General features: G+C 51.8%; 1 protein-coding gene across 1 annotated transcript in view; it reads right to left on the bottom strand.

The window, feature by feature from the left end:
- GRID1 (glutamate ionotropic receptor delta type subunit 1) overlaps positions 1-25423 on the bottom strand; it is a 635026-nt gene that overhangs the window by 31813 nt on the left and 577790 nt on the right. The window contains exon 13 of the mRNA XM_036265264.1: positions 17218-17413. Coding sequence (XP_036121157.1) covers positions 17218-17413 — 196 coding nt within the window. The remainder of the gene's footprint in view (positions 1-17217; positions 17414-25423) is intronic.

The following is a 25423-nucleotide window of genomic DNA, read 5'->3' as shown; positions in this document are numbered from 1 at the left end:
ACAGGAGACAGACCCACGAAGGCTCAGGACAAACAGACCTTCAGCTGGAGTCACAGAGCCATGTCCCCTTGTCCTTCGGAAGAGTGGAAAGAACTTGTCCGAAATGACATACAAACGTTGGGCAGACCGTCAGCAGGACCGTCAGAGGTGTCCCCAGCCCTCCCCTGGAGGCCGACAGGAAACCTGCCACCCTGGACCAGCCTTGGATCAGCCCCTGGAGCAGACAGAGGCCCGGGCTGGCACCGGGGGAGGGCAGATGGTCGCCGAACTGTCCCAGGGCTACTCCAACGGCTGCTCCTCTGAAGTGGCCACAGGGTGCGACGCCAGTTTGGCTCCTGGCTCCACGTCAGAGAGAACGGCCGAGCTGGAGGACGAGATAACAGCCACAGGCCATCTGGCGGGGTGCTCTGTGTGTGTGTGGGGGGGCCGTGAGCAACCCTTCGGGTTTGTCGGGGTGGTTCCGGTGTGGCCGCCCGTTCCTGGGCACGGAGACCGAGATGATGATGTCCTGAGGCTGCGGCAGCGACCACTGCTCCCCTGGTCAGGCGCGAGGCCCCAGGGTGATCTCTGCTCATCGACCTGTCCTGTCCCAGCTGGGAGCAGAGCGAGGGAGAGAGCTGGCGGGAGACTTCTCGGGCCACCAATGCGGCTTCTCTTTGAATCCTCAGCTTTCCTTTGAAAACCTTCGCCTGCGTGGTACAGACAGCACCGCAGGGCATGCTGGCGAGAGCGAGGGTCTGGAGACGGGCAGGCAGGCCTCACCCCGTGTCCGGCCAGTCCCTGCGCCCAGCAGACCCAGGGCAGACTGGGCGCCCTGGAGGAGCAGCCAGACGCTGGCCTCAGGGTCGAGACAATCCCCGGAATCGTCGCTGGCGTCATGCTTATGGCTGCAAGGTTGGGGCCGCACTGCGATGCGGTTGCCTCGGGGGAAATCACACTTAAAACGGTCCTTGCCCACGAGCCTGGTGAATCAGAAACACGGGACTGGGTCACCGTCCTGGCCCCGTCCCGACTCCCTCCCTCCCAGCTCACAGAAATGAGCGACCGTCCAGGTCCTCCTTAAGGACTTCAGCTTGAACCTTCTCGAAGTCTATCACACAGACCGGTGGTTATCAAAGTGTTTTCTCCGGCCCATCAGGAGGACTTACACAGAATGTAAATCCTCAGGCCCCATACCAGACCCACGGACTGGGACTTGGGGCGTGTGGCCCGACAACCTGTGCCTTAAAGCCTTCTCGGGGTGCTCTGACGTGCGCGCAGGCTGAGATCCGGTGCCGGGGACGTGGCGTCTGCTGACTTCCTTGGACGGCAGGCCTAGTGCTGTCTCTGGGGCCTGGGGTTAGAGCCGGAGAGAGAAGGCATCCGAGTAGCAGACGGAGGCTACGGAGAACCAACGTCGAGGAAAAGCCGCGCTTGGCCGTCCTGCCGGGCACTGACTTGCCGCTTCTCCCTCCGTCCTCCTCGGGGGACCTCGGGACAACAGCCCACAGTTCACACAGCACCGTTTCCAAGGGAACCAGGCTCCAGGGGACTGGGCCCCAGACCACAGCACCAGCCCTGGCAGAGCGCGAATGTCTTCCCAGACGCCCCTGAGAGCGAACAGCCGTCCGCTCCCCCACATCCAGAGCCCGAGAGCAGAGTCCCTGAAGGCCGGGCGGAGTCCCCTGGGCCGGTGCACCTGTCCTGCTGCTGATTCCGGCCGAGCTCTGGCTAATGACGTCTGCTGGCCCAGCGCCTGCCCCGACGGAGCCTCCGCTGCGTCCCCTTCAGGGCCTCAGGCCGCTGGACAGAACAGCGGGTCCAGGAAACCACGTCCTGCCTCCGAGGAAGGTGTTGCTCTCTCGCCGGGAAGGAGCTGGTTTGGGACAAAGGACAAAGAAAATCCCGCCTGGGAAGAGTCAGTGGCTCCTTCCGCGAAGCTGGGCCCCACACAATCTGCTCGGGGGCAAAGCGGCGCGTTGGTTTTCTGTGATCTGTCAAGGTTTTAAATAGCCGAAGACCATGATAAACAGCATCCTAATCTGAGCTATTCCATGGGAAGTATTAAGAGTGACCTAAAGGGAAGTGGACACGAGCTGGCCTAGACACAAAGCAGATTACGAAGAGTAAAGACTGCAGAGTGGAGAATGTCGTCCCCCGGAGAAAACGACCTGAGAATGCGTGAACACAGGACAGGCGTGTGTGTGGACAGACACACCATGAGCAAGGCAGGGGCAGGGCCACGCGGAGGCTCCCTGGGCACATGTACGCACACGGCAGGACGGAAGTCCCCAGGCCACTCACGCGCTTTCGCATGACGCCTGGCATCCAGCTGGTGCTGCGTAAATGCAAGTGACATGATTCGTGGAGAACTGAGGGGACGCTAACCCTGGGAAGCCTGGGCCTTGAAGAGCGCGAGCCGGGCAGGGTAGGTCCCCTCCACAGGCTGAGCTACACGGGCAGCATCACTGGCTTCTGGCTAAGAGACGCTTTCTAAGATTCCAGAACTAACCCAATACTAATACAACAATCGTGACAACAAGCACCGTCCGTCCAAGCACGTGTCCTCAGACTCGAGAGGGTGCGGGCATCACCTGGAGAGATTGCTCGCTCCCCCTCCCCCACTCCCCCCCCAGCTCCCCCATCCCTGCCCCCCCACCCCCCCTCCCCCCCTCCCCCACCCAGCTGCTCATCCATTGGGTCTAAAGTGGGCCCGAGAAGTTCACTTCTGACACGTTCTCCGATGAGGCTGCTGTTCCAAGGACCGCACTTTGAGAAAGGCCGCGTTGAAGCCCCCTCTGAGGCAGTGCGTGAATCCCTCACACCACCTGGGAGCTTTATGACGACTCCGCGAGGACGCAGTGTCGCTGCTCCTGTCGCAGAACTGTCCTGGAGCGGCAACACCTCACCTCTGCCACAGTGAGTGGAGACCGAACCCAGTTCCCGTGACTCACACCGCACACCCTACGCACCACACTGAGCATCGGGAGAATTTCACTTCCCTGAGAAATGTTCGGGTGAGGCCCACGAGACGCCGCCGCGGCCAGGGTGGCTTTGCCACCTGCAGCGGGTCCTCTGGGGGTTTCTTTAGCCACGAGGCTGCTGGGAACTCACCGCAACGGGATTGTAAATGCCGGAAGGAGACAGAGGCAGGAAGACTGGAGGTGGCCACAGTCAACATTAAATGTGCCCCCTGGATGTGTTGAGGGACTGTCCCCATGGCTTTATATTGGAGTCTCATCCTGTAGCCCCCCTGTGGCGAAGTGTCCTCCGTGGCTTTGCCAAATGTCCACTCGAGGGTGGGCGCTCAGGCAGTGACCTCCCAGCGCTCTGAGGGGCTGCGACAGAGGCCACAGGCTGACGAAAAGACCCCAGCTGGCCCCTGGCTCTCAGGACGAGCACGGAGCTCTGCTGGTCGGGACACGCAGCTTCGGCAAGTCCAGGAACCAGAAAGATCGGGCCCTGGGGCCCCAGCAGGGCCCTGCCCGAGTGGCAGCCGGCCGGGAGCCAGGGGTGACCGGCCCTCAGCACTTCCCGTGAGGAGCTGGGGGCTGAGATCCGGGTGGTACAGAACAGGCCCCTTCCACGGGTGATTGCTGAGATGGCAGACACGGAATTTCACGGGTGCCCGCACCGTTTCTGTGTCCTTTGTCCGGTCTCGGATGGCCTGCTTCTCGGTGTTCTCTGCTCTTCCCGACTCCAGTTCACCCTCTCTCCCGTCCGCTAGCGCGTCTCCGTCCTGTCCCCACACACACACACACACACACACACTCAGGGCTCAGAGCCCATCTTCACGGCTGTCGTCGGACGCTGAAGAGACTTCGCAGCACCCACCGCTCCTACCACAGGTCCCCTATTCTCGTCGAGGACAGTGGACGATGGTGAGAATATCAGTAATAATCAAACACAGGCACGGTAGGGAGAGTCTGACAATCTGTGGGCGAGTCACTGAACCTTCTTGAGCTGTGCATTCCTTGTTTTCGGAAAGGAAATCTCACAAAATGTCCTCAAGGGTGAAGATAACATAAGCACATGACCACATACAATAATTTTTTTATAAATGTTATTTCCCGTCCCTGTCTCTCCCCTTCTGTTCCTGGACAAACATTATATTAACATGTAAATAAAAATAAGCTTTAAAAACTGCCAAGAAAATGGCTGATAAAATTATTTTCATGAGCCATCGGTCCTCCATTTTAATGGAATCAAATAACCAACAATTCAGTTAAGAATATAAAACCTGCAGTCACAGAGCCCAAAGGCAGTGGTCACGGTGGAGCAGACAGGGGGACACAGCCCGTTCACAGCCAGGGCCGGGGGGCAGCAGACCAGGCGGGGGCTCACCTTGGGCCTCGGAAATCTGAAGAATGAAATCGAATTGAAGGGGAGTGGACACCCTCCCATCCCTTAATGAAGAGTCTGGAAACAGTCCAAGTTATGATGGCACCGGTACTGGTCTGATTCCAAAGCTCACCCTACTAAATTATAAAAATCGCAAAAAAAAAAAAAAAGTAATTGAATCCATAACGAGATGTACTTGGCAGCGCTCACCACCCAAAGCTACGTGGTTTCCTGGGGGAGGAGGGGCGTCCCTGGGTCTGGGGACTGTATCAGACAGAACCAATCAGAGTCCTAAAGAAGGAAGGAGCAAAGCTTTATAAAGGCCCAGGCAGGGGGTTACTGGGGCCCTGCTGCTCCTGGACAAGGGCCAGGCCCCGCCCCCTGCCCTCCGGGCCCTGCCCCACCCTCCTAGCCCCGCCCCCTGCCCTCCAGCCCCTGCCCCACCCTCCTAGCCCCACCCCCTGCCCTCCCAGCCCCGCCCCGCCCTCCGCACCCCTGGCTCTCCCTGCAGCTGGTGCCCAGCAATCCCACTGGGTCACTAAGAAGGGTGCCCACGGCTGCATCTCTGTACACTCATCTCTTGTTCATCAAACATTGATTTTGTTCCATTTTTAAAAGGACAGGAAGCTTTGGATGCCCAGGTGCTTTGCCGCCGAGTCTACCTCTGCTCTGGGCCGGGGGTAAGAGACACGCTGGCCCCAAAGAGGCTTGAGTGTCGGGAGGAACGGGACAGAGGGGCACCTCTGGTCAGGCTGTGCTCCAGAGGCGCCTGTTTTCCGAAAGGCCCCGCTGGAGGGTGAGGGGCCCCGGTGACCTCAGGAAAAGTGAAAGCTCTGGCCAAGGCTGGAGGGAGACCCAGAAACCAGCCTGACGAAGGAAGGGGCGGGTGTCCCACGCCTCGTGCATCCTGCTGCACCCCTCAGCCCGCCCTCCTGGGATGGGAACACCCCGAGTGGCAGCAGGGACCACCTTCAGCCCCGCAGTGCCTGGGTGATGCCACAGGCGCAGAAAAGACTGAGTTCAGACCCTGGGTCGCACACTGACTACAGCTTGACTTTAAGTGAGTCCCTCGTCCTCCTCGGACTGTACCCTCCTGATTCCCTAACGAGCTGCGTGGAGGCACCACTGAGCTAACAGGTCTGAGAAACCACAACGGCCCACCCAGGCCTCTCCAACAGCAGTCTGACGATTCAATGAATCTCCTAATTGTCCAAGCACTGACCCCAGGCCCCACGGAAGGACGGCTCCCACATACAGTAGGAAAACAAATCTTTTATTTTTGATATAACATACTGTCCAGGGTCAGCCTCTGTCTCCACGTTGGCCTTACCATTTCGAACTCAATTTCGGGAGGACAGGATCAAGCACACTTTCACGTACTAACCGGGCTCAGCACTAGTCAATGAGTGGACGAAATAAATGGGTAAAAGACACAATACTTCAAATAGTCAGTCACTGTAGAGATGCACATTGGAGGAAGGGTCTGTACATGCATCACCTTGATTATCAAATATAGATATCTAAGCACGACCTCACTGTATTTCCTGAACCCACCGAAAGTCATGGATCGCTGAAGGCAATGCCTGCTATGGGCCCAGGAAAAATGAGCTGCAAAAGCAGGGATTCCTTCTGCTATCAAGTCGCCAGAATAATAAAGCAAAAGACAGCAAAATTACACATGTGTCTATATAAGGAGAAAGAAGGAAACATCAGAATAAAGGATATGAGAAAAGTAGGAAAAATACCAATTTTTGAAAACGATTGTCTTACAAAGACCAAATCCACAGGATTTGATGAAAGCAACCCCACTGAAGCCTGTATGTTTTTTCCATCCCAAAGGTAAGAATAAAGTCACAGCCCAGCTTATGGCAATACTCAGTGATATTTTGTTGAGACTTTACATGTTTATACCCTTTTCTTTGATATATCTTTATTGTTGAAAGATACACTGTTGTCCCTCCTCCTCCCTACTTCCACCACCACCTCCCCCCACCTTCACCACACTGTTGTCTGTGTCCACTGGTTGTGCATATACACATATAAGTTCTTTGGTGTTTCTCTTCCCGCCCCCCAGACGCCTTCCCTCTGAGGTTAGTCAGTCTGTTCCCTACTTCCATGCCTCTGGATCTGTTTTATTCAACAGCTTATTGTGTTCACTATATTCCACATATAAGTACGATCATGCGATGCTTGTCTCTCTCTGACTGGCTTATTTCACTTAGCATAATACTCTCCAGGTCCCTCCATGTCGTCTCAAAGAATAAGAGATCTTGCTTTCTCACAGCTGCATAGTACTCCACTGTGTACATGTACCACAGCTTTTCTACCCACTCATCCACTGGTGAGCACTTGGGCTGTTTCCAGATCTTAGCTATTGTAAATAGTGCTTCTATGAACATAGAGGTACATATATTCTTCCTGGTTGGTGTTTCAGGCTTCTTAGGATATATTCCTAGAAGTGGGATCACTGGGTCAAATGGAAGTTCAATTTTTAACTTTTTGAGGTAACACCCTAGTGTTTTCCATAGTGGCTGCACCAGTCTGCATTCCCACCAGCAGTGCACTAGAGTCCCCTTTTCTCCACACCCTCGCCAACACTTGTTGTTTGATGATTTGTTGATGGCGGCCATTCTGACAGGTGTGAGGTGATACCTCATAGTCATATTAATTTGCATCTCTCTGATGATTCGTGACATTGAGCATTTTTTCATATGTCTCTTGGTCATCTGTATGTTCTCTCTGGAGAAGTTCCTATTCAGATCCTCTGCCCAATTTTTATTGTGTTGTTAGTCTTCCTCTGGTTGAGTTGTATAAGTACTTTATATATTTTGGATATGAACCCCTTATCTGACGTATCATTGGCACATATGTGCTCCATTCAGTGGGTTCCCTTTTCACTTTGATGCTGGTTTCTCTTGCTGTGCAGAAACCTTGTAGTTTGATAAAGTCTCATGTATTATTGTTCCCTGCCTTTCTCTTGCCTAAGTGATATATTGGTGAAAATTCGGCTACATGTCATGTCTGAGATTTGGCTACCTACATTTTTTTCTAGGATTTTTATGGTTTCATGACTTACATTTAAGTCTTTTATTCATTTTTTTTTTTTATCCTCACCCGAGGACATTTTTCAATTTTTTACTCAGATGGAGTGGGAGGGGGAGAGAGAGAGAGAGAACCATCGATGTGAAAGGGACACATCGAGTGGTTGCCACCCGCATGACCCAACCAGGGCTGGGAGGGACCAAACTGCAACTGAGGTACACACCCTTAGCGGGAACCGAACCCGGGTCTCTTTGGACTACAGGCCGGCGCTCTAACCGCTGAGCCAAACTGGCCAGGGCGAGTCTTTTATTCATTTTGAGTTTATTCCTGTGTATGGTATAAGTTGGTGGTCTAGTTTCATTATTTTGCATGTACCTATCCAATTTTCCCAACATCATTTATTGAAGAGATAAATGAAGAGAAACATAATACTTCATTGTATGCTTTTGCCTTCTTTGTCAAATATTAATTGCACATAATATCTTTGGTCCATTTCTGGGTTCTCTGTTCTGTTCCACTGATCTATGTGCCTGATCTTGTGCCAGTACCAGGCTGCCACAAGATTCCAGTGGCTTTGTAGGATCACCTGAGATCTGGTGCTGTGATCTCCGCAACTTTGTTCTTCTTTTTCAGGATTGCTGTGGCTATTTGGGGTCTATTTTGGTTCCATATGAACTTTTGGAGTATTTGTTCTAGTTCTGTGAAGTATATCATTGGTATCTTAATGGGGATTACACTGAATCTATAGATTGCTTTGGGTAGTATGGACATTTTACTGACATTAATTCTTCCAATCCATGAACATGGTATATGCTTCCACTTTTTTATATCTTCCTTCTATTTATTATTTCAATGTCCTGTAGTTTTCTGCAAATAGGTCCTTTACTTCTTTGGTTAACTTTACTCCTAGGTGTCTCAACTTTTTTATTGCAATGGTAAATGGAATGTTTTTATTAGTTTCCCTTTCTGAGTGTTCATTATTGGTGTATAAGAATGCTGTCAATTTCTGGATGTTAATTTTGCATCCTGCTACTTTGTCGAATTCATTCATTACTTATGGTAGTTTTTTGGTGGACTCTTTAGGATTTTCTATGTACTATATCCTGTCATTTTTGGCCCATTCATTTTCTTAAAGGTATCTTTGGAGGAAGAGAAAAATGTAATTATTCTCCTTTTAAGAATTTGACCTGAAGAAATAAATGTAACTGAAAATCCATTTTCATGATGATGTTCATTACAATGTTTATAGTTGTGAAAAATTAGAAATGACCCAAATGACAGTTGAGAAGAAAATGTTAAATAAATTATTTTACATGTTTTTGATGAAATATTAATTAGCCACTAAAATGATTTTAATAAATTTTTACAAGTGTTAGAAAAATAAAGGTTTAGTTATATTTTTATAACATCATATTTATATACAATTTTTGAAAAAATTTGCAAAAGACTAAACAAAAACAAGAATTCCTGGTACCTTATTTAGATGGTGGGGGAAAAACATGTTTGCTTTGTTCTTTTCTACTTCTTTTTAAGAATAGTCTAGTCTTTTCATAATGGTAATATATTGCATTTAAATTATAAACATATAACCTAAAATTTCCTCTAAAATCTCTTGTTATTTCAAATGTTGATGCAGCTTAGGGGGTATTTAACCCAGTGCATTTGGGTTGGCTTGGACCAGAGCCTACACGGAAGAAGAAAGCTCAGGCACATTATATGGCTGAGACCCCAAGAACTAAGCCTGAGACCCCGAGAAGCCACTCTGCCGACAGAGGCAGCAGGGAAAAGGCCGCTGCTCCCGCCACGGAGACTATACACTCAGCGGAATGGAAAGTGGGTTCCGCTTCCCCAGCATGCCGCTGTCTGTTCCTCTCTGTTTCCAACACTTTTCTGGGTGTTTCACTTCCTGTTTGCCAGGGTTCGGTGTGTACGTAGCGAGACTGCCTGACCAAACTGTCCTCAACCTCCCTACACGGATAAACCCCAGCTCTCTGTCCCACGTCAAACCCCAGCCATCTGCTGGCCTCCCGAACTCACCGGGACACTTCGACACAAGTGACGAAGTCTGACGCGTTATGTTTTTAGCTGAACAATAGTGAAAACGCAACATGTGAAACACCCACGGGTGTCAACTAACACAGTGCAGAGATGGAAATGCACAGCTGCAAATGCTTCTGCTGGGGGAGAAATCAAGAATAAAATCCATGATCTAAAATTCTGACATTAAGAAGTACAAGAGGTAAGAGCAAACTAAAACCAAAGTAAATGAACGTAAGAAAAAAATTCAACGGAAGAGCTGAAGTCAATAAGATAGAATAGATAAAATCAATAACGTCAAAGTTGTTCTGAAAGGAAAAACTATGTTCATGGATTAGAAGACTCAATATTATAAAGAAATCAAATTTCCCCCAGTGATCTACAGATTTAATGTAATAGCTATCAAAATCTCAAGCTTTGTTCAAGAAATTGACAAGATGCCTCTAAAATTTAAATGGAAATGTGAGGATCCAAAATTTCCCAAATCTTTCAAAAAATAAAAAAAAGTTGGAGGACCGACTGGCACTACCTGATTTAAGAAGTATAGGTAAGAACTGATCGTAAAGCTACAGTGATGAAGGCATTTTTGTTTTGCCTTAAGAACAGATATACAGCCCTGGCCAGTTTGGCTCAGCAGTTAGAGCGTCGGCCTGCGGTCCAGAGAGACCCGGGTTCGGTTCCCGCTAAGGGCACGTACCTCGGTTGCAGTTTGTCCCCGGCCCTGGTTGGGTCGTGAGGGGGGCAACCACTCAATGTGTCCCTTTCATGTCATTGTTTCTCTCTCTCTCTCTCCCCCTCCCACTCTATCTGAATAAAATATGGAAAAGTGTCCTCCGGTGAGCATGAAAAAACAAACAAACAGATATATAAATCAATGGGACGTCACAGAGTCCAGAAATAAACCCGCACATACGCTGCCAGTTGATTTTTAATCAAGGCATCTGGTCTATTTGTTAAGTCAGTGTAAGTCTGTTTAATAAATGGTTCATGGCTGATTGGATGTACGTGTGGGAAAAAGGGAACCTGAACTACTTTATTTCACAAACAAAACTGATCTTCGATGCAACACACCCATCATGTAAAAACTTCTAGAAGAAAACTTGCAACTTTGGGGTAGGCAAACCTTTTTCAGACAGGTCACCAAAAGCATTCACCGTAAAAGGAAAAGAGAAATTAATAGATGGAGTTTTATCCACATTACATTTTTCTCTTCCTCCAAAGATACCTTTAAGAAAATGAATGGGCCAATTACAGACTGGTCATTGTATTTGCAGGACGTATATTTCATCCAAGACCTAGAGCCATGTTTTTAAAAGCTCATCTAAATCAATAGTGAAAAGACAGTGCCCAGTGAACCGGACAAAGCACCTGAGCACCCGATTCTCGAAAGCAGCTGTTCAGATGGCCGATGAGCACCCCCAGGAAAGAGTGCTGGGTGACCTCTGTGAGACAAAAACATGCATGAAAACCAGGGGTGGTCTTCACATCAGACATCCTCAAACTGTCTAGCCCAGGGGACTGGCACTGAACGCTGGCCAGGATGCCCAGCCACTGAAAGTGTATGAGTAGGATGTCACCAGTGGGTGTTTGAACCGGAGTGACCGCATTGTAGGTGTGAGGCATTTTCTTACAGAGGTCAACACACAACGACCCTGTGACCAGGCATTCTCCTCTTTCCTGAGTAGCCAAGAGAAACAGAAATATATCACTACAGAAGACGTATAACATGATCACACTGTCCTCTTCATAATCGCCATCAATGGGCAACTTCAATGTATGTCAACTGGAGAGTAAACACAAGCTGAGGTTTGGTCACTCAGTGGAATAGCGTACCAGCCAAAGGAAAAACGACGATGAAGTACTGATGCCCACATCTCACAGATAAGCCCCACAGAGATGTTGTTGGGTGACAGAAACTAGGCAGAAGTCTGCGTGTTTTATGTTGTCCACCTACATGAATGACAGGAACAGGCCAGCTTACCCTGCAGCCCTGGACATGTGTAAGTGGTTGCTTCTGGGAGTCGGGAGAAGTACCTAGAGAGTGACCTGAGTCATTTCGGCTGGCGGTCACACATTGGACACCACGGTCTAAGCCCATGAAATGAACAGTGTGTGTGTGTTGCACTGTATGTCGAGTGCACATAAAACGACTAAGCAACGTGTGTCTCTGCACTTTGTGGTCTCCCTTCCTAGGCTGCAGCGTGCAGTGGACTCGCCCTCTGCCCAGGTGAGCTCACAACACACCTGGGCAGGCTCTCCGGTGTCCCAGGAGCTCACGGAGGGGTTCCCTGACCAGAGCCACAAATTGAAGTGGGCAGAAATTGGAATTTCAATACCAAACTCCTGAGCAGAAGCTATTCGAACGAATTTCTTGAGCAGGTGAATGACTGAGTAACCAAATGGATAAAGACAAGAGACAATCCAACCTACAAAATGCATGTAAGTGGCTTCAGAGCACAAGAGACAGAGCTGAGTGGCGGCCCATGGGAGGAGGAGGGAGGCACATGTCACCTGCCATCTGCAGAGAAAGGACAGGGCGCCTGTCCCAGAGACCAGGCCACACGGCACAGGGCTCTCCAGTTGGCCTCAGTCCCTATTCTCAGACCTGTACCAAGGATCCCTCCTCAGTCTGGCCAAACCTTCCTGATCATCCCCAAAACACAACAGGGTGCCATCCCACGAAAGTCTCTCCCTCCCCCTGCTCCGCAGAACTCCCAGTGCACCCGGAGCCCGGAGCCCGGGTGGACAGCTCCGCGGGGCCCCGGCGTCCGGACCCTCCGCGGAAGGCCAGTCTTTCCGGACCCCCTTCTGCAGCGATGGGGACGGCCACGCGGCAGGGGTGCGGGCAGCGGACCGGCCCTCGACCCGGAGCAGCGAGCGTGTGGGAGTGAATGAGACGTGGGGGCCCACTCCCTTCCTGGGTTCACATTTGCAAGGCGTGACCTCAGCGATATTTACTGAGTGGGAAAAACACGTCTGTTACGACTGCTGGACTCAAAAACCACCTCCCTCGGAAAAGTAGTAGCTCCAGCTTCAGGGTCTGAAACCACCTGTCTATTTATCCAAAGGGCTCCCTGAGCTGTGGAGATTGACATTTAGACTATGCACACTGTATCCTGTTTGACAGTGTTATTAAACATTAGATCGGATTCGCAGAGAGGCTCAGCACCTCGACAGGCAGGCCAGGCCGGCCGGGCGCCGCCCAGAGATCGGGGTACACTGATGTTAACTGATAGCGCTGATCAGCTAAAAAAATTTCGTCAACAACATCCAAGTCTGATGTCGCGTAACAAGCTTATTACCATATGCATCAGAACCTCTTGTCAGCTTAATCCTGCATCTCAAATGTTCTCTAATTGATATGTTTAATATTTGGAAATCAGGAAGGGAAATCACAGACTTAAATAACCTTCGCGGTGACACGTGGAAGGGGAGCTGGGGCGTCTAAAGACGGGGGCCAGGCATCCGTCTTGCTGTTTGAGGTCGAAGAGGGGAGGGAATGAAGGCCTCAGGAAGGCGTGTGCGTGGGGTGCGGGCTCCCCGGGGCAGAGGTGTGGGCCTGTGCCCTGGGAAGGGGCAGGTGGGCGAGGCTCCGCCGGCCGTGCCCGGGCTCACCCACATCCATGACCTGCAGCACGACACTCGGTCCGAGGCTCAGGCCCTGTTCTCCACGGTGGAGATGGCCCTAAGCAAGTTCTCTTCAGGAGGAAAGAAATGATGTCTACTCGTGGTCTGGCACAGCATCTGGTGGACAGAGACTGCTCCGATCTGGGGGGAGGCCAGGCCAGGCCAGGAGGGAAGCAGGTGTCCGCGCAGGGAGGAGCAGCGTCTGGGCCACCAGAGTTGGACCTGAACAGGCCCAGAAGGGCCCGTCTGCAAGCAGAGCCCGTGTGCTACCAGACGGCACGAGATAGACGTCAGGCTGCCTGTGCCGTGTGCTGTTAGATGACACTGACCGGGGGCCAGTGTCCTGGGCTCCCCCCTGCTCACGTTCCCTGTGAAGGACCAGAACATAAACATCTTGGGCTCGGTGGCTGTATGACCTCTGTCACACCTGTTCAAGTCTGCTGAGGCAGCAGGAAAACGTTCATAGGCAGTCTGTGAATGAATGGGTTTGGTTGTGTTCCAATAAAACTTTATTGACAAAGACAGGTGGGGGCTGGACCTGGCCCCAGGATGGTGGTCTGCCAGCCCTCGGTCTGACCGATGCAGGCGCTGCAGGGAATGCAGCAGCCTGTCCCTTCTCTCCAAGGACCAGAGGGGTCTCTTCCCTAAGAGAAGGGTGTCCAGAGACAGGGGACCTGAGAGTTTTTTCCCTCGTCCCTTCCAGACCGGACGCGATGGAGGGTAACCCGCTAATTGATGGCACCGACTACCTCCCCAATTTATATGTCTCTGCTCAGTCAGACAGCAAACAGATAACTCACTTGGGGACAATCCAGCATTTATTGAGATTTACTGGGTACAGGGAGGTTTATTACAAAACCTGAATGTTGCAGGCTCATAAGTAATAAATAAAACCTCCCTCTCTTTCCAAATCCCGTCCTGCTCTCTTCAGCTGTGCCCAGAAAGGGCGGCCCCTCCTGTCTGAGTGGACGCTGGCTGGAAGGAGCGGGTCGCAGGGGTGGGCACCCACGACACGGTCCCTTTCGCAGGTTCCCATTCGAAGGAACAGTGATCACCTCCCACCGATCACACCCTAGGTTCCAGCCTGTCCCTTTGCCAAGGAATGGCCATCTTGTCTACCTCATTCCTTATGTATTATGATGAGAAATAAAAACTTAGAAACCATCTCCAGCCCGGCCGGTGTGGCTCAGCGGCTGAGTGTCGACCCTGCACCAAGAGGTCACGGGTTCGATTCCCGGTCGGGGCACATGCCCAGGTTGTGGGCCCATCCCCAGTGGGGGGTGTGCAGGGGGCGGCCAGTCGATGTTCTCTCTCATTGATGTTTTCGTCTCTCTCTCCCTCTCCCTTCCTCTCTCTCTAAAATCAATAAAGAAAATATAAATTTAAGAAAATGAAAACCACCTTGACTCTAAAGCTAACACTGAAGCTGATGTACACCCACCAACAGGCTTCTCTCCTCCTGGGCTCTCAGCCGCCGCCACCCCCATCCTGAGCAGGGCTCTCCCTCAGGGGAGGGACCGGGAGTCACATGTCGCTACTGGGAAGGATATTATGTTGCAAGTTGTTTTCTAGAAGCAGACACATGGAACCGCATTTACTGGGTGTCGCTGTGCTCAGATTCCTGCACACTATTCCATGAGGCTAGTGCGGTCATGCCTGCAGGTTATACTGTGCAGCTTGTCGATGCTCCCTGGGGTTGTCTCCAGGCTCGGCCCCTGGCAGCCCCGTGGCCGTGTCTCGAGAATCACGTGGAAGTTTATTCTGGGGGTGAACGGGAGTGGGACTGGTGGGTCATGGGGTGTGCAAAGCTCCCGCTCTGGGAAAGAATGACGAAGCGGCTTTGGAAGTGGAGGTACGGAGTGCACCCCCACACCCCCGCAGCAATTAACCACCTGCTACCGGTCCTCTGCACACCTCTTACGTCGCTGCCGTCTAATTGCGGCGACATGATGTATCGTTACGGTCTCCATTTGCGTTTCCTGGATCACTGATGATTTCCAACATCTCTGCACGTAATGACCGGCCATATGTGTTGCCTCTGCCGGTCTTTTTCCCATTTCCCCATCAGACTGTGTGAACTGTTCTTATTGATCGGTAAAAGTGCACCTAATGGTGATATGAATCCTGTATCGGTTAAACGCTTTGGAAACATCCCCTGCTGCGGCGAATCCTGCTTTCTTATTTTTTAAAGTGTCTTCTCATGAACAGACGTTTAATAAAGCCGAAAGCAGCTCTTTTCTTCTCTGACGAGTGCTTTCTGAGCGCGGTGGCGGTGGAGCTTCGTGAGTTCCCTCTGTGGACGGAGTGTGGTTCCCCACGGGAGACAGAGGCACGAGAAGGACGCCCCAGGGCCGCTGGGCCCGGGCCTCACGTCAACGAAAAGCCTGAAATCAACTTTGCATCCGTGACCTCCAAACGAGGTCGCCTACAGCCACCAAGACTCCCTGTCGGGGTTGGACGAAGACCAGCCGCCCAGGTCGGAGCACCAGCCCGTGTGGGGACCGATAAGAAGAGGTTCTAATAAATCCCGTGAGCACGGGACAGCGAAGTCAGAGTGCATCTCACTGCTTTTGTTAGAGTGTCACTTGTTTCAGCGAAAACGTTCCAAATCTGCCGTGACGTGGACATTTCATGTTCTCTGCGTCTGGAGAGACCCCTGCAAGGCCGCGCTGGACTCCTGGCCCCGACGGGAGGGGCACCGAGCTGGCCAGCGGCGGCGCGGGATGCTCACATGCGTGTCAGGCTCTCGAACCCGGCACCCTGCTGGTCTGTGGCCCCCCGGGCCGACCGCAGCGTGAGAACGCACGTCCTTGAAGCTCTCGCTCCGCAAGGTCACAGCAGCCAGTGACCCCAGCAGGGGCCACACTCAGCCCGGACGCACCTCTGCTCCGAAGCAGGACCCAGGCCTCTGCCTCTCCCTGGGCCCCTGTGGGCTCTCCTGGGGGGGGAGGGGGAGGCGGAAGAGTTTGGAGGACCCTTGTCATCATGAAGAGCAGGGGGTGGGTCCTGGTGGCCCTGACACTTTACCGACCGTCCCCTTATCCACTGTGCTCTGCAGGAAGGCCAACCGATCACCGAGTCACTGGGGATGTGGACACAGGTGTGCGGGGCTGTGAGAACCTGTGAGCTGGGTGCACAGAGACAGAACTGCAGCAGGAGGAAGGAGGAGACGCTGGACAGGGCTGTGCGTGAGGGTGTGTGAGTGTGTGAGGGAGTCCGTGCGAGAGAGAACGCACATGCGTGTGTGGAAGGTGCCGCAGAGTGGTGGGCGGTGGAGGGAGGAGACGCTGAGGACCCTGGACAGCGGTCGGCCCAGAGGGCAGTAGGGCTGGATGCAGGCACACAGCCTTCCCCACCGTTGTCCGGTGACCACAGGGACGGGAGCCTCTGGGCTGAGGGCACTGCACAGAGAAAGCGCCCACTGCCAGCTCGTGAGACCTGCCTGCCCGGCCATCATCTTCCCCGCCGAGCTCCACGCGCGTGGAGGTGAATGCCACCTCTCGGCCCGAATGCCACCTCTCGGCCCGAATGCCCTGGCGTTAGACTCCCCGGGAGCGCGGCCGGGTCTGACGCTCTTCTGTACAAAGGGGTAATGATGATGCGTTCAGCTCACAGTGGAAAGTTACTGAGATGAATGAGCACCTTCTGACCCACTGCTGAGGAATGCAGACTCCTCCACCCGCCTTCTCTCGGGCTTCTTCCACCACATCCTCCCTCAGTGTCCCCAGACGCAGCCTCCTTCCGGGGCTCTGCCCTTACCACTGTCCCCAGGACCCTCTTCCCCTCTGCACAGACCCACGGCCTGCCAGCCGACCACCCTCCTGACCTCCGCTCCCTCCCGCCCTCCGCCTCTGACCTGGCTCTCTGCTTTTTCTCCTGTTGACTGTTCTCGTGTAGGGCAGGCAGGCCCTGGGCGACCAGCTGTGTGCCAGAGGAGGGAGGGCCCTGTCTCAGGGTTCGTCTGCCTGCTTGTCACCGAGCCCCTGGACACGGTCCATCTGGCACCACACGAGCGGCCCCTCTGCTTTGATTGCCGAGAATGCGTGTCTCCCAGAAAACACGTGCACCCCACCTGGCAGCACATGCCTGGGAGAGACGCCCGACAGCCTGCGGCCGGTGCCCACCTCAGGGAGGACTGTGCCAGGGCACCGGGCACAGCCGCCCACTCCCAGGCGACCGGCGCCTGCCTACCTTCCTGATGCCTTCTGAGGCACTGGCCACGCAGTTGTCAGCCCCGCCGTTCTTGCTGATGGTCCGCCAGAGCTCGGCGAACGTGCTGTCCTGCTCCAGGGGGTTGGTGCCCTTGGCCCGGAAGTACTCGTACACGGCCGAGTCCCGGACGGTGCCGTACGACAGCTCCACTTGCTGGGACAGGTCCTGGAATGTCCTGCAATGCAAAAGGGTTATGAACCATGAGTCCAGGCTGCCCGCTGCATGAGCTGCATGGCCCTCCTGAGGTCCGAGCCCATCCTGGCCCAGGACCCAGTTCCTTACTCCCAAGACCCAGCAGCACAACCACTCGGTCAGACCGTGACTGCCAAGGCCGCCTGTCAAAGCTGTGTGTCCTTGGTGCACATGACTTCAGTGTATATGACTTCAGCGCACATGACTTCAGTGCACATGACTTCAGTGCACGTGACTTCAGTGTACGTGACCTCAGTGCACGTGACTTCAGTGCACGACTTTGGTGTACATGAATTCACTGTAAATGACTTCAGCGCACATGACCTCAGCACACATAAATTCAGTGCACATGAATTCAGTACACATGACTTCAGTGTAAGTGAATTCAGTGCACATGACTTCAGTGTACATGACTTCAGCATACATGATTCAGTGTACATGAATCCAGTGCACATGAATTCAGTGTACATGAATCAGCACACCTGACTTCAGTGTACATGACTTCAGTGTACGTGAATCCAGTGCACATGAATTCAGTGTACATGAATTCAGCACACCTGACTTCAGTGTACATGACTTCAGTGCACATGAATTCAGTAAGTTCCAACCACCTAAAACCAGGCCCTGTGCTGAGCTGCAGGGACAAAAAGATGAGTGAGACATGATCCCTGCCCACAGGAACACAGATAATCACAGAGCAAACGAGCGGCTGAGCACCTCGACCCAAACGCCCACAGCACAGGGAAGGGAGCGTGTCGACGCCTTGATGACAGCGCCGGCCTCTAGCCCGAGGGCTGGCATGGGGCCGACACACGCTCGGGCAGGAATCCCGCCGATTCAGAGGCGTGCACTCTGCCTGCAGCTGTTCTGCCCACCCAATCCGTCTGTCCATTAGAACTACATCTGGGTTTTCATACGAGAGCGCTTGATTTCTCAGTGTTAATTATTGCAAGGATGGGGAGGCTGAAACCAGACCCTCCCGAGGGCCTCGGGTGTGTGGCACACGGAAGCGAAGCCGGTAGCACAGGCCAGGCACACAGCGAAGGAGGGGTCCCGGGAAGGCCCAGAAACAGCCTGAGAGCTGGGGCAGAGGGGAAGCCCTGGGGGTAAAAGGCCAGGAAGGCCCAGGAAGGCCCAGGAAGGCCCAACGGCACGACGTCTTCGGCTGCCCCGAGGGGAGCGCACCTGCTGGGTGCGTGGAGATGACGTCACGCGCAGCACAGAACTGCACGGACACCACCTCGGAGGTGACCAGGCTCCTGGTCCAGCTGTCACTCCGGTCACTGCACTTACTCTCTTCGGAATGCGTCTCCTCTTTGTCAGCCAGAATGTCATCCCCTCACCTCACCTGGCAGTAGTTCCAAGGACACAGCCTCCTCGGCCTGACCTCCGAGCCCCCACTCCGGGGCTCATCGCTGGTGGCTGCCCGCTCTCCACACAGAGCCAGAGCCAGTGTCCGGGGGACAGGCCACAGTGCCCTCTGCCTGGGATCCTTCACCTCACCCCGCACCCACAGGCCTCTGCAGACCCGAAGGTCCCGCTGCCCCTCCAGGGGAGGCCGTGGCTCTCTCGCCGCCCGGGGTGTCTGCACTTGGCCTGCTTCTGGGACAGTGTGGCCTCACCCTCGCAGAGGGCAGCACCCCAGCGTGAGGTCAAGCAGCTGTCCTGCTGCCGCTCCACCATCACCAACACGGAGGGCCGGGCAGGTTCCTGGACTCTGCCGCAGTCTCTGCCAGTGTTCAGATCTTTAAAAAATTTTTCCTTCTTTATTGATTTTAGAGAGAGAAGAAGTGAGAGGGAGAGAGAGAGAAACATCAATGAGAGAGAACGTTGATTGGCCGCCTCCTGTGTGCCCCCCACTGGGGATGAGCCCACAACCTGGGCATGTGCCCTGACTGGGAATCGAACTGATGACCTCTTGGTGCAGGGTCAATGTTCAACCACGGAGCCACACCGGCTGGGCCAGATCTTTTAAAAATAAGGTCAGAAGAGCCTGTGGCAGAGGCTACCGCGGACGTTATGGGAGGTTGCGTGTACTCAGCCCTCAGAGTGATGGTGCCCACTGCAAACCCGTGCCAACACGCAGCACTTACTCTGCACCGTGATTCTGCCTGTGAGTTTCAGCGGGCTCTACGGGTCTGGGGGCAAAGCTGGAGTAGCCCAGCAGCCATGCCCACAGCACCCAGTGCCAGCCATACCCACAGTGCCCAGAGCCAGCCGTGCCCACAGTGCCCGGAGCCAGCCATGCCCGCAGTGCCCAGTGCCAGCTGTGCCCACATGCCCAGTGCCAGCCGTGCCCACAGTGCCCAGTGCCAGCCGTGTCTGCTCGCTCAGTGCCAGCTGTGCCCATGTGCCCAGAGCCTTCCTCTGCTGCGGACACGCTCCACAGTGGTTCTCCAGGCCGCCACTTGCCAGGGAACCGAGCTCAGCATCCGTTTCGATGCGTCACGGATGAAAGGAAACACCAAGTGACAACTTCGATGAAGAAGCCGTCCTAATCACTCTCATATTTACACCTAGTTGAAGCGAGATGTGCCTTCACTTGAAGGCCCCGAAGGCTCTAGCTCCGAGGACGAGCCTGTGGAGGAGCGGGACCCTTTCCTCACAGTTTTAAGGTTTTGTCTGGTCATACACACAGCACGAGGCTGATGAACGGGAAACCATGACGAATGGCACCGTGGGGCCTAAACTCCGAGCCGCTCTGAACGCCCGCGGATTCCACGGGCGTGGATTAGACGCGGACTCCCAAGGAGCTCAGCATCGGGCTTTACCCCACGGCTGAAAGAAGGGTTCCTCTTTCCTCTGGACATTCCGTCCCCCGGTGCACCCCTGCCCACATGCCCAGGGGGCGTCTCGAGATGACAGAGAGGTAGCCCCACGTCCACTTCTGTCCGCACTCGGTGTCCCCCCAGAGACACCACCTCCGCCGTCTGTCCGCCAGCCCGAGGCTCAGCCCGCGGACGCCGCCCTCCCTCTAACCCCTTCAGTCTGTGTAGAGGGATCTCCCGTTCAGGGGACACTTCCACACTCACGCATGTGCCCAGCACACAGTGGGCACTCCACGGATTCCAGAGTGAACGTACCCACAGAAGCTCTCTGCAGGACGGGACGGGTTCTCCCTGGGGCATTCCTCTTGTCTGAGTGCGTTTTGGAAGAGACACCGCTGGGGGAGTAAGAACAGGGCAGCCAACCGCCCAGGCTCTAAGCCAGCACGGACAGACAGCAGATGTTCTCACCGGCCAGGACGCGCCCACAGAGGCGAGGGATGCCCAGCCTGGAGAAAGCTGCCTGGGCAGCACCTTTAACTCAGTCTCTTCAGTAACAACTGCTCGAAAGCACCCCTCTCCCCCCCAAGGGAAGTTTCCATAAGCCTCAGGCACAGGGTGAAGTCATCCAACCGGCTGTGTTCCCCACGGTTACAGAGTATCCACCGGGTAGCTCAGTGGACATAAAGCAGGGGCCAAAAGGTGGGCAAACGGGGGGTTCACAGCGAGGGATGGGCAAACGGGCAGAGACATGAGCAGACGACAAGGCAGAGACGAGAGTGGAGTCCTCGGGGGACCCCGGAAACACAGAGGAAGACTGTCAGCCCCTTCTGAGCAGAAGAAAGACTTCCTAGAGAGCAGCCATGAGGCTGGTCACGAGGATGGCTGCAGGGAGAACCCAGGGGAGGGTGCGGCAGGGGGACCAGGGGCTGCCTGGAGGGCGCCGGTATTTAATAACATGGTCCATGTGGACACACTGTGGGACAGTTCATAGCAGATAAACGACACAGGTCTGGAGTCAGACCGATGTGGGGTGGACCCTGTAGCTGTTGGGGGTGCACCAGTGGTTCTCAGCGTGTGTTCTTCGAGGCCATGGCACCCGCACCACCTGGAACCTTTTAACAAATGCACGTCAGGGGCCCCGCCTCAGGTCAACTGCATCAGAAGCATTGACATGGCCCTCAGCAACCTGTGTTCCCACAACCCTCGAGGTGATTCTGACCGAGCACAAGTTCCATGACCACTGCTGGGGCCATTTAACGCCTGAGGGCTCACTTTTCCTCACGCATACCTTTCTGCAGGACTGGTGCAGGTTACAGATCGCAGACGCATACCCAGCATGCGATCGGTGTGTAACGATTGCTAGCTATTCTGCTGGGCTATCGACAAGTCCTTCCGACGGCTGAAGCAGAGAGGCCATGTGCAGGGCTGACGGGCTGAAGCACCAGGGGGGGCAGCTGTGGGCAAGGACCATGTTTCCGGGGCTTCCTTCCAGGCTCTCGCCTCTCCCATCGTCTCCCCAGTCAGATGCCAGTGGTGGATCTTGGCTCCATCTTGTTGCCGAAGTTCAAGCAAACGATTTACGATGAGCACCCAATCTGCCGCCTACAGTCACCTTAGGATGTCCAAAGTGAAGGTCTCAGAGAGTCTGAACCAGGACGTGCATGGGGCAACAAGCATCCCTGGTCAGTAACCTGGACCCTGGTTTTCGTGGACCTAAGGGCAGCTGCCCAGCAGAGGCCCCCCTGGGAAGCAGTGAGCGTCTGGCTGGGGACAGCTGCTAAGGAATATGTCTTTACAAGCATCGTCCCCGGTGGGTAGAAAAAAGGAAAGGATACACATCAGAGCAGAAATAATAAAAATATAATCTAAAAAAAATACTAAAGACCAATGACACGAACAGCTGGTTCTTTGAAAAGATAAACAAGATTGACAAACCTTTAACCAAACTCATCAAAAAGAAAAAGAGAGAGAGAGAGAGAGAGGACCTAAATAACTAAAATTAGAAATAAAAGAGGAGAAGTAACAATGGACATAAAAAAATACAAAGAATTGTAAGAAGATTTTATTAACACCTATGTGCCAACAAATTGGGGAACCTGGGTAAAATGGACAAATTCCTAGAAACATACAATCTTCCAAAACTAAATCAGAAAGAATCAGAGCATCTAAATAGACAGATTACTACTAGTGAAATTGAAGCAGTAATAAAAATTTTTTTAAAACTCCCAAATAAACCAAACACATGGATCAGATGGCTTCACAGGTGAATTTTACCAAACATTTAAAGAAAAACTAACACTTATCCTTCTAAAACTACTCCAAAAAATTCAAGATGAGAGAGGACTCCCAAGCTCATTTTATGAGCCCAGCATTTCAAAACCAGACAAAGAAACAAAACTACAGGCCAATATCCCTGATGAACATAGATGCTAAAATTCTTAAAAAATATTAGCAAATCAAATCCAGCTACACATTAAAAAGATCATACACTGTGATCAAGTGGGATTTCTCCCAGGGATGCAAGGTTGGTACAACATCTACAAAACAATGAACATGATGCACCACGTAAACACACTGAAGGATAAAAACCACATGATCATTTCAGAAGATGAAGGAAAAGCATTTCATAAAACCCAACACCAATTTATGATAAAAACTCTCAGCAAAGTGGAAATAAAGGGAACATACCTCAATGTAATAAAGGCCACATATGACCAACCCACAGCCAACATCATACTCAATGGGCAAAAACTACAAGTGTTTCTCTTAAAATCAAGAGTAAGACATGGATGTGCTCTTTCACCATCTAATTCAACATAGTACAGGAAGTCCTAGCCACAGCGATCAGAAAGAAGAAGAAATAAAAGACATCCAAATTGGAAAGGAGGAAGTAAAACTATCATTATTTGCAGATGACATGATACTGTATGTAGAGAACCCTAAAAATTCCACCAAAAAAACTACTAGAACTGATCAATTAATTCAGTAAATTAGCAGGACACAAAATAAATATCCAGAAGTCAGTTGCATTTTTATACAGCAATAATGAACTATCAGAAAGGGAAACTAAAAAAAAAAATCCCATTCACAATAGCTTCAAAAAGAATCAAGTACCTGGGAATAAATTTAACCAAGAATATAAAAGACCTGTACTTGGAAAATTATAAGACATTGAAAAAAAGAAACTGAGGAAGATACAAATAAGTGGAAGCATATACCATGTTCATGGATAGGAGAAATTAACATCATTAAAGTATCTACAGTACTCAAAGCAATCTATAGATTCAATGCAATTCCTATCAAGATACCAGTGGTGTATTTATCAGAACTATTCCAAAAATTTATGTGGAACCACAGAAGACCCCCAAATAGCAACAGCGATCTTGAGAAAGAAAAACAAAGTTGATGGTATCACATTAGCTGATATCAAACTATACTACTACTAGGCCATAGTAAACAAAAGATCACGGTACTGGCATAAGAACAACACATAGATCAATGGAACAGAACGAAGCCCCAAAATAAACCCATGTCTTTATGGTCAATTAATATTTGACAAAAGAGGCAAAAACATACAGTGTGCTAAAGACGGTCTATTCAATAAATGGCACTGAGAAAATTGGTCAGATATGTGCAAAGAAAAAAAAAATTAAACTAGACCTACTTCTTACACCACACACAAGAATAAACTCAAAATGGATTAAAGACTTAAATGTTAGACTCAAAATTATAAAAATTCTAGAAGAAAACATAGGAAGTAAAATCTTGGACATTTCTCATCTGATATATCTCATCAGGCAAGAGAAACAAAAATAAATAAACAAACAAACATACTACATCAAACTGAAAAGTTTTTGCACCTCAAAGAGATCCATCAACAAAATGAAAAGACAACCCACTGAATGGGAGAACATATTCACCAATGAGACATTTGATAAGAGGTTAATATCCAAATGTATAAAGAACTTATAAAACAACACCAAAAGAAACAAACAATCCAATTTAAAAATGGGCAAAGGACCTGAATAGACACTTCCCCCAAGAGCACATACAGATGGCCAATAGACATATGAAAAGATGCTCAGCATCACTAATTATCAGAGAGATGCACATTAAAACCACAATGAAATATCACCTCATACCTGTCACAATGGCTATCATCAATAAATCAACAAACAAGTGTTGTCAAGGATGTGAGAAAAGGGGACCCTAGTGCACTGCTGGTGGGAATGCAGACCGGTGCAGCCACTGTGGAGAGCAGTATGGAGTTACCTCAAAAAATAACAAATGGAACTGCCTTACGACTCAGCAATTCCACTTCTGGGAATTTATCTGAAGAAGCCTGAAATACTAATTCAAAAGAATATATGTACCCCTATGTTCATAGCAGCACTATTTACAATTGCCAAGATCTGGAAGCAGCCCAAGTGTGTCCATCAGTAGATGAGTGGATGAAACAGCTGTGATACATTTACACAATGGAATATTACTTAGCTGTAAAAAAGGAGATTTTACCCTTTGCGACAGCACGGATGGACCCGGAGCGCATTACGCTGAGTGAGATAAGCCAGGCAGAGACAGACAAGTACCCCATGATCTCACTCCTACATGGTATCTAATGAACATACTGAACTACCAGGCAAAACAGAGACAGACTCATAAACAGAGAGCAGACAGACAGCTCTGGTAGGGGGATCCTGTTGGGGGTGTGGCGGAATTGAGGAAAGAAGAAACAATAGAGAAGAGCTCACGGACATGGACAGCAGTGTAGTGACTGCATGGGTGGGGAGGGGAGGGGGATAACCGTAATAGAAAATATAAATAAAAGCACCCTCCCACTGCCCACCTGGGTCTGGATTCACTAATTAGGTGCCAAGGTGCCAGCATGGGCACTGGTAGCTAACTCCTTGTCTGCTGTCTATCCTGTATGCCACCTTTCAGTAGCGCTTAGTGTTGGCATCCTCCCAGGGCGAACCTTAGCCCCTCCTCCAAGTTTACTTTTTAGCCAATATTCTTCACTCACTTGTACACCAACTGAAACTGGGTTTGGGTCCTGGATGGCTGGTTTGGGGGTCTCTCTCACAGATGACTCCTATGAGTGCATGAGACTGCGTTGCAAAAGGACTTGTAAGTGCACCTTGCCTCTGAGAGTGGTTTCCTCCCATTAAACACGCACCTTGGGGAGACCCACAAGGTCTCCTTCAGCCGCGGCCAAGGACAGTCTA

The sequence above is a fragment of the Molossus molossus genome, unplaced genomic scaffold (assembly GCF_014108415.1).
Source record: "Molossus molossus isolate mMolMol1 unplaced genomic scaffold, mMolMol1.p scaffold_m16_p_17, whole genome shotgun sequence".
NCBI classification, from domain to species: domain Eukaryota; kingdom Metazoa; phylum Chordata; class Mammalia; order Chiroptera; family Molossidae; genus Molossus; species Molossus molossus.
Note: the sequence above shows the minus strand (reverse complement) of the source record. Positions and strands in the feature narration are given on the sequence as shown.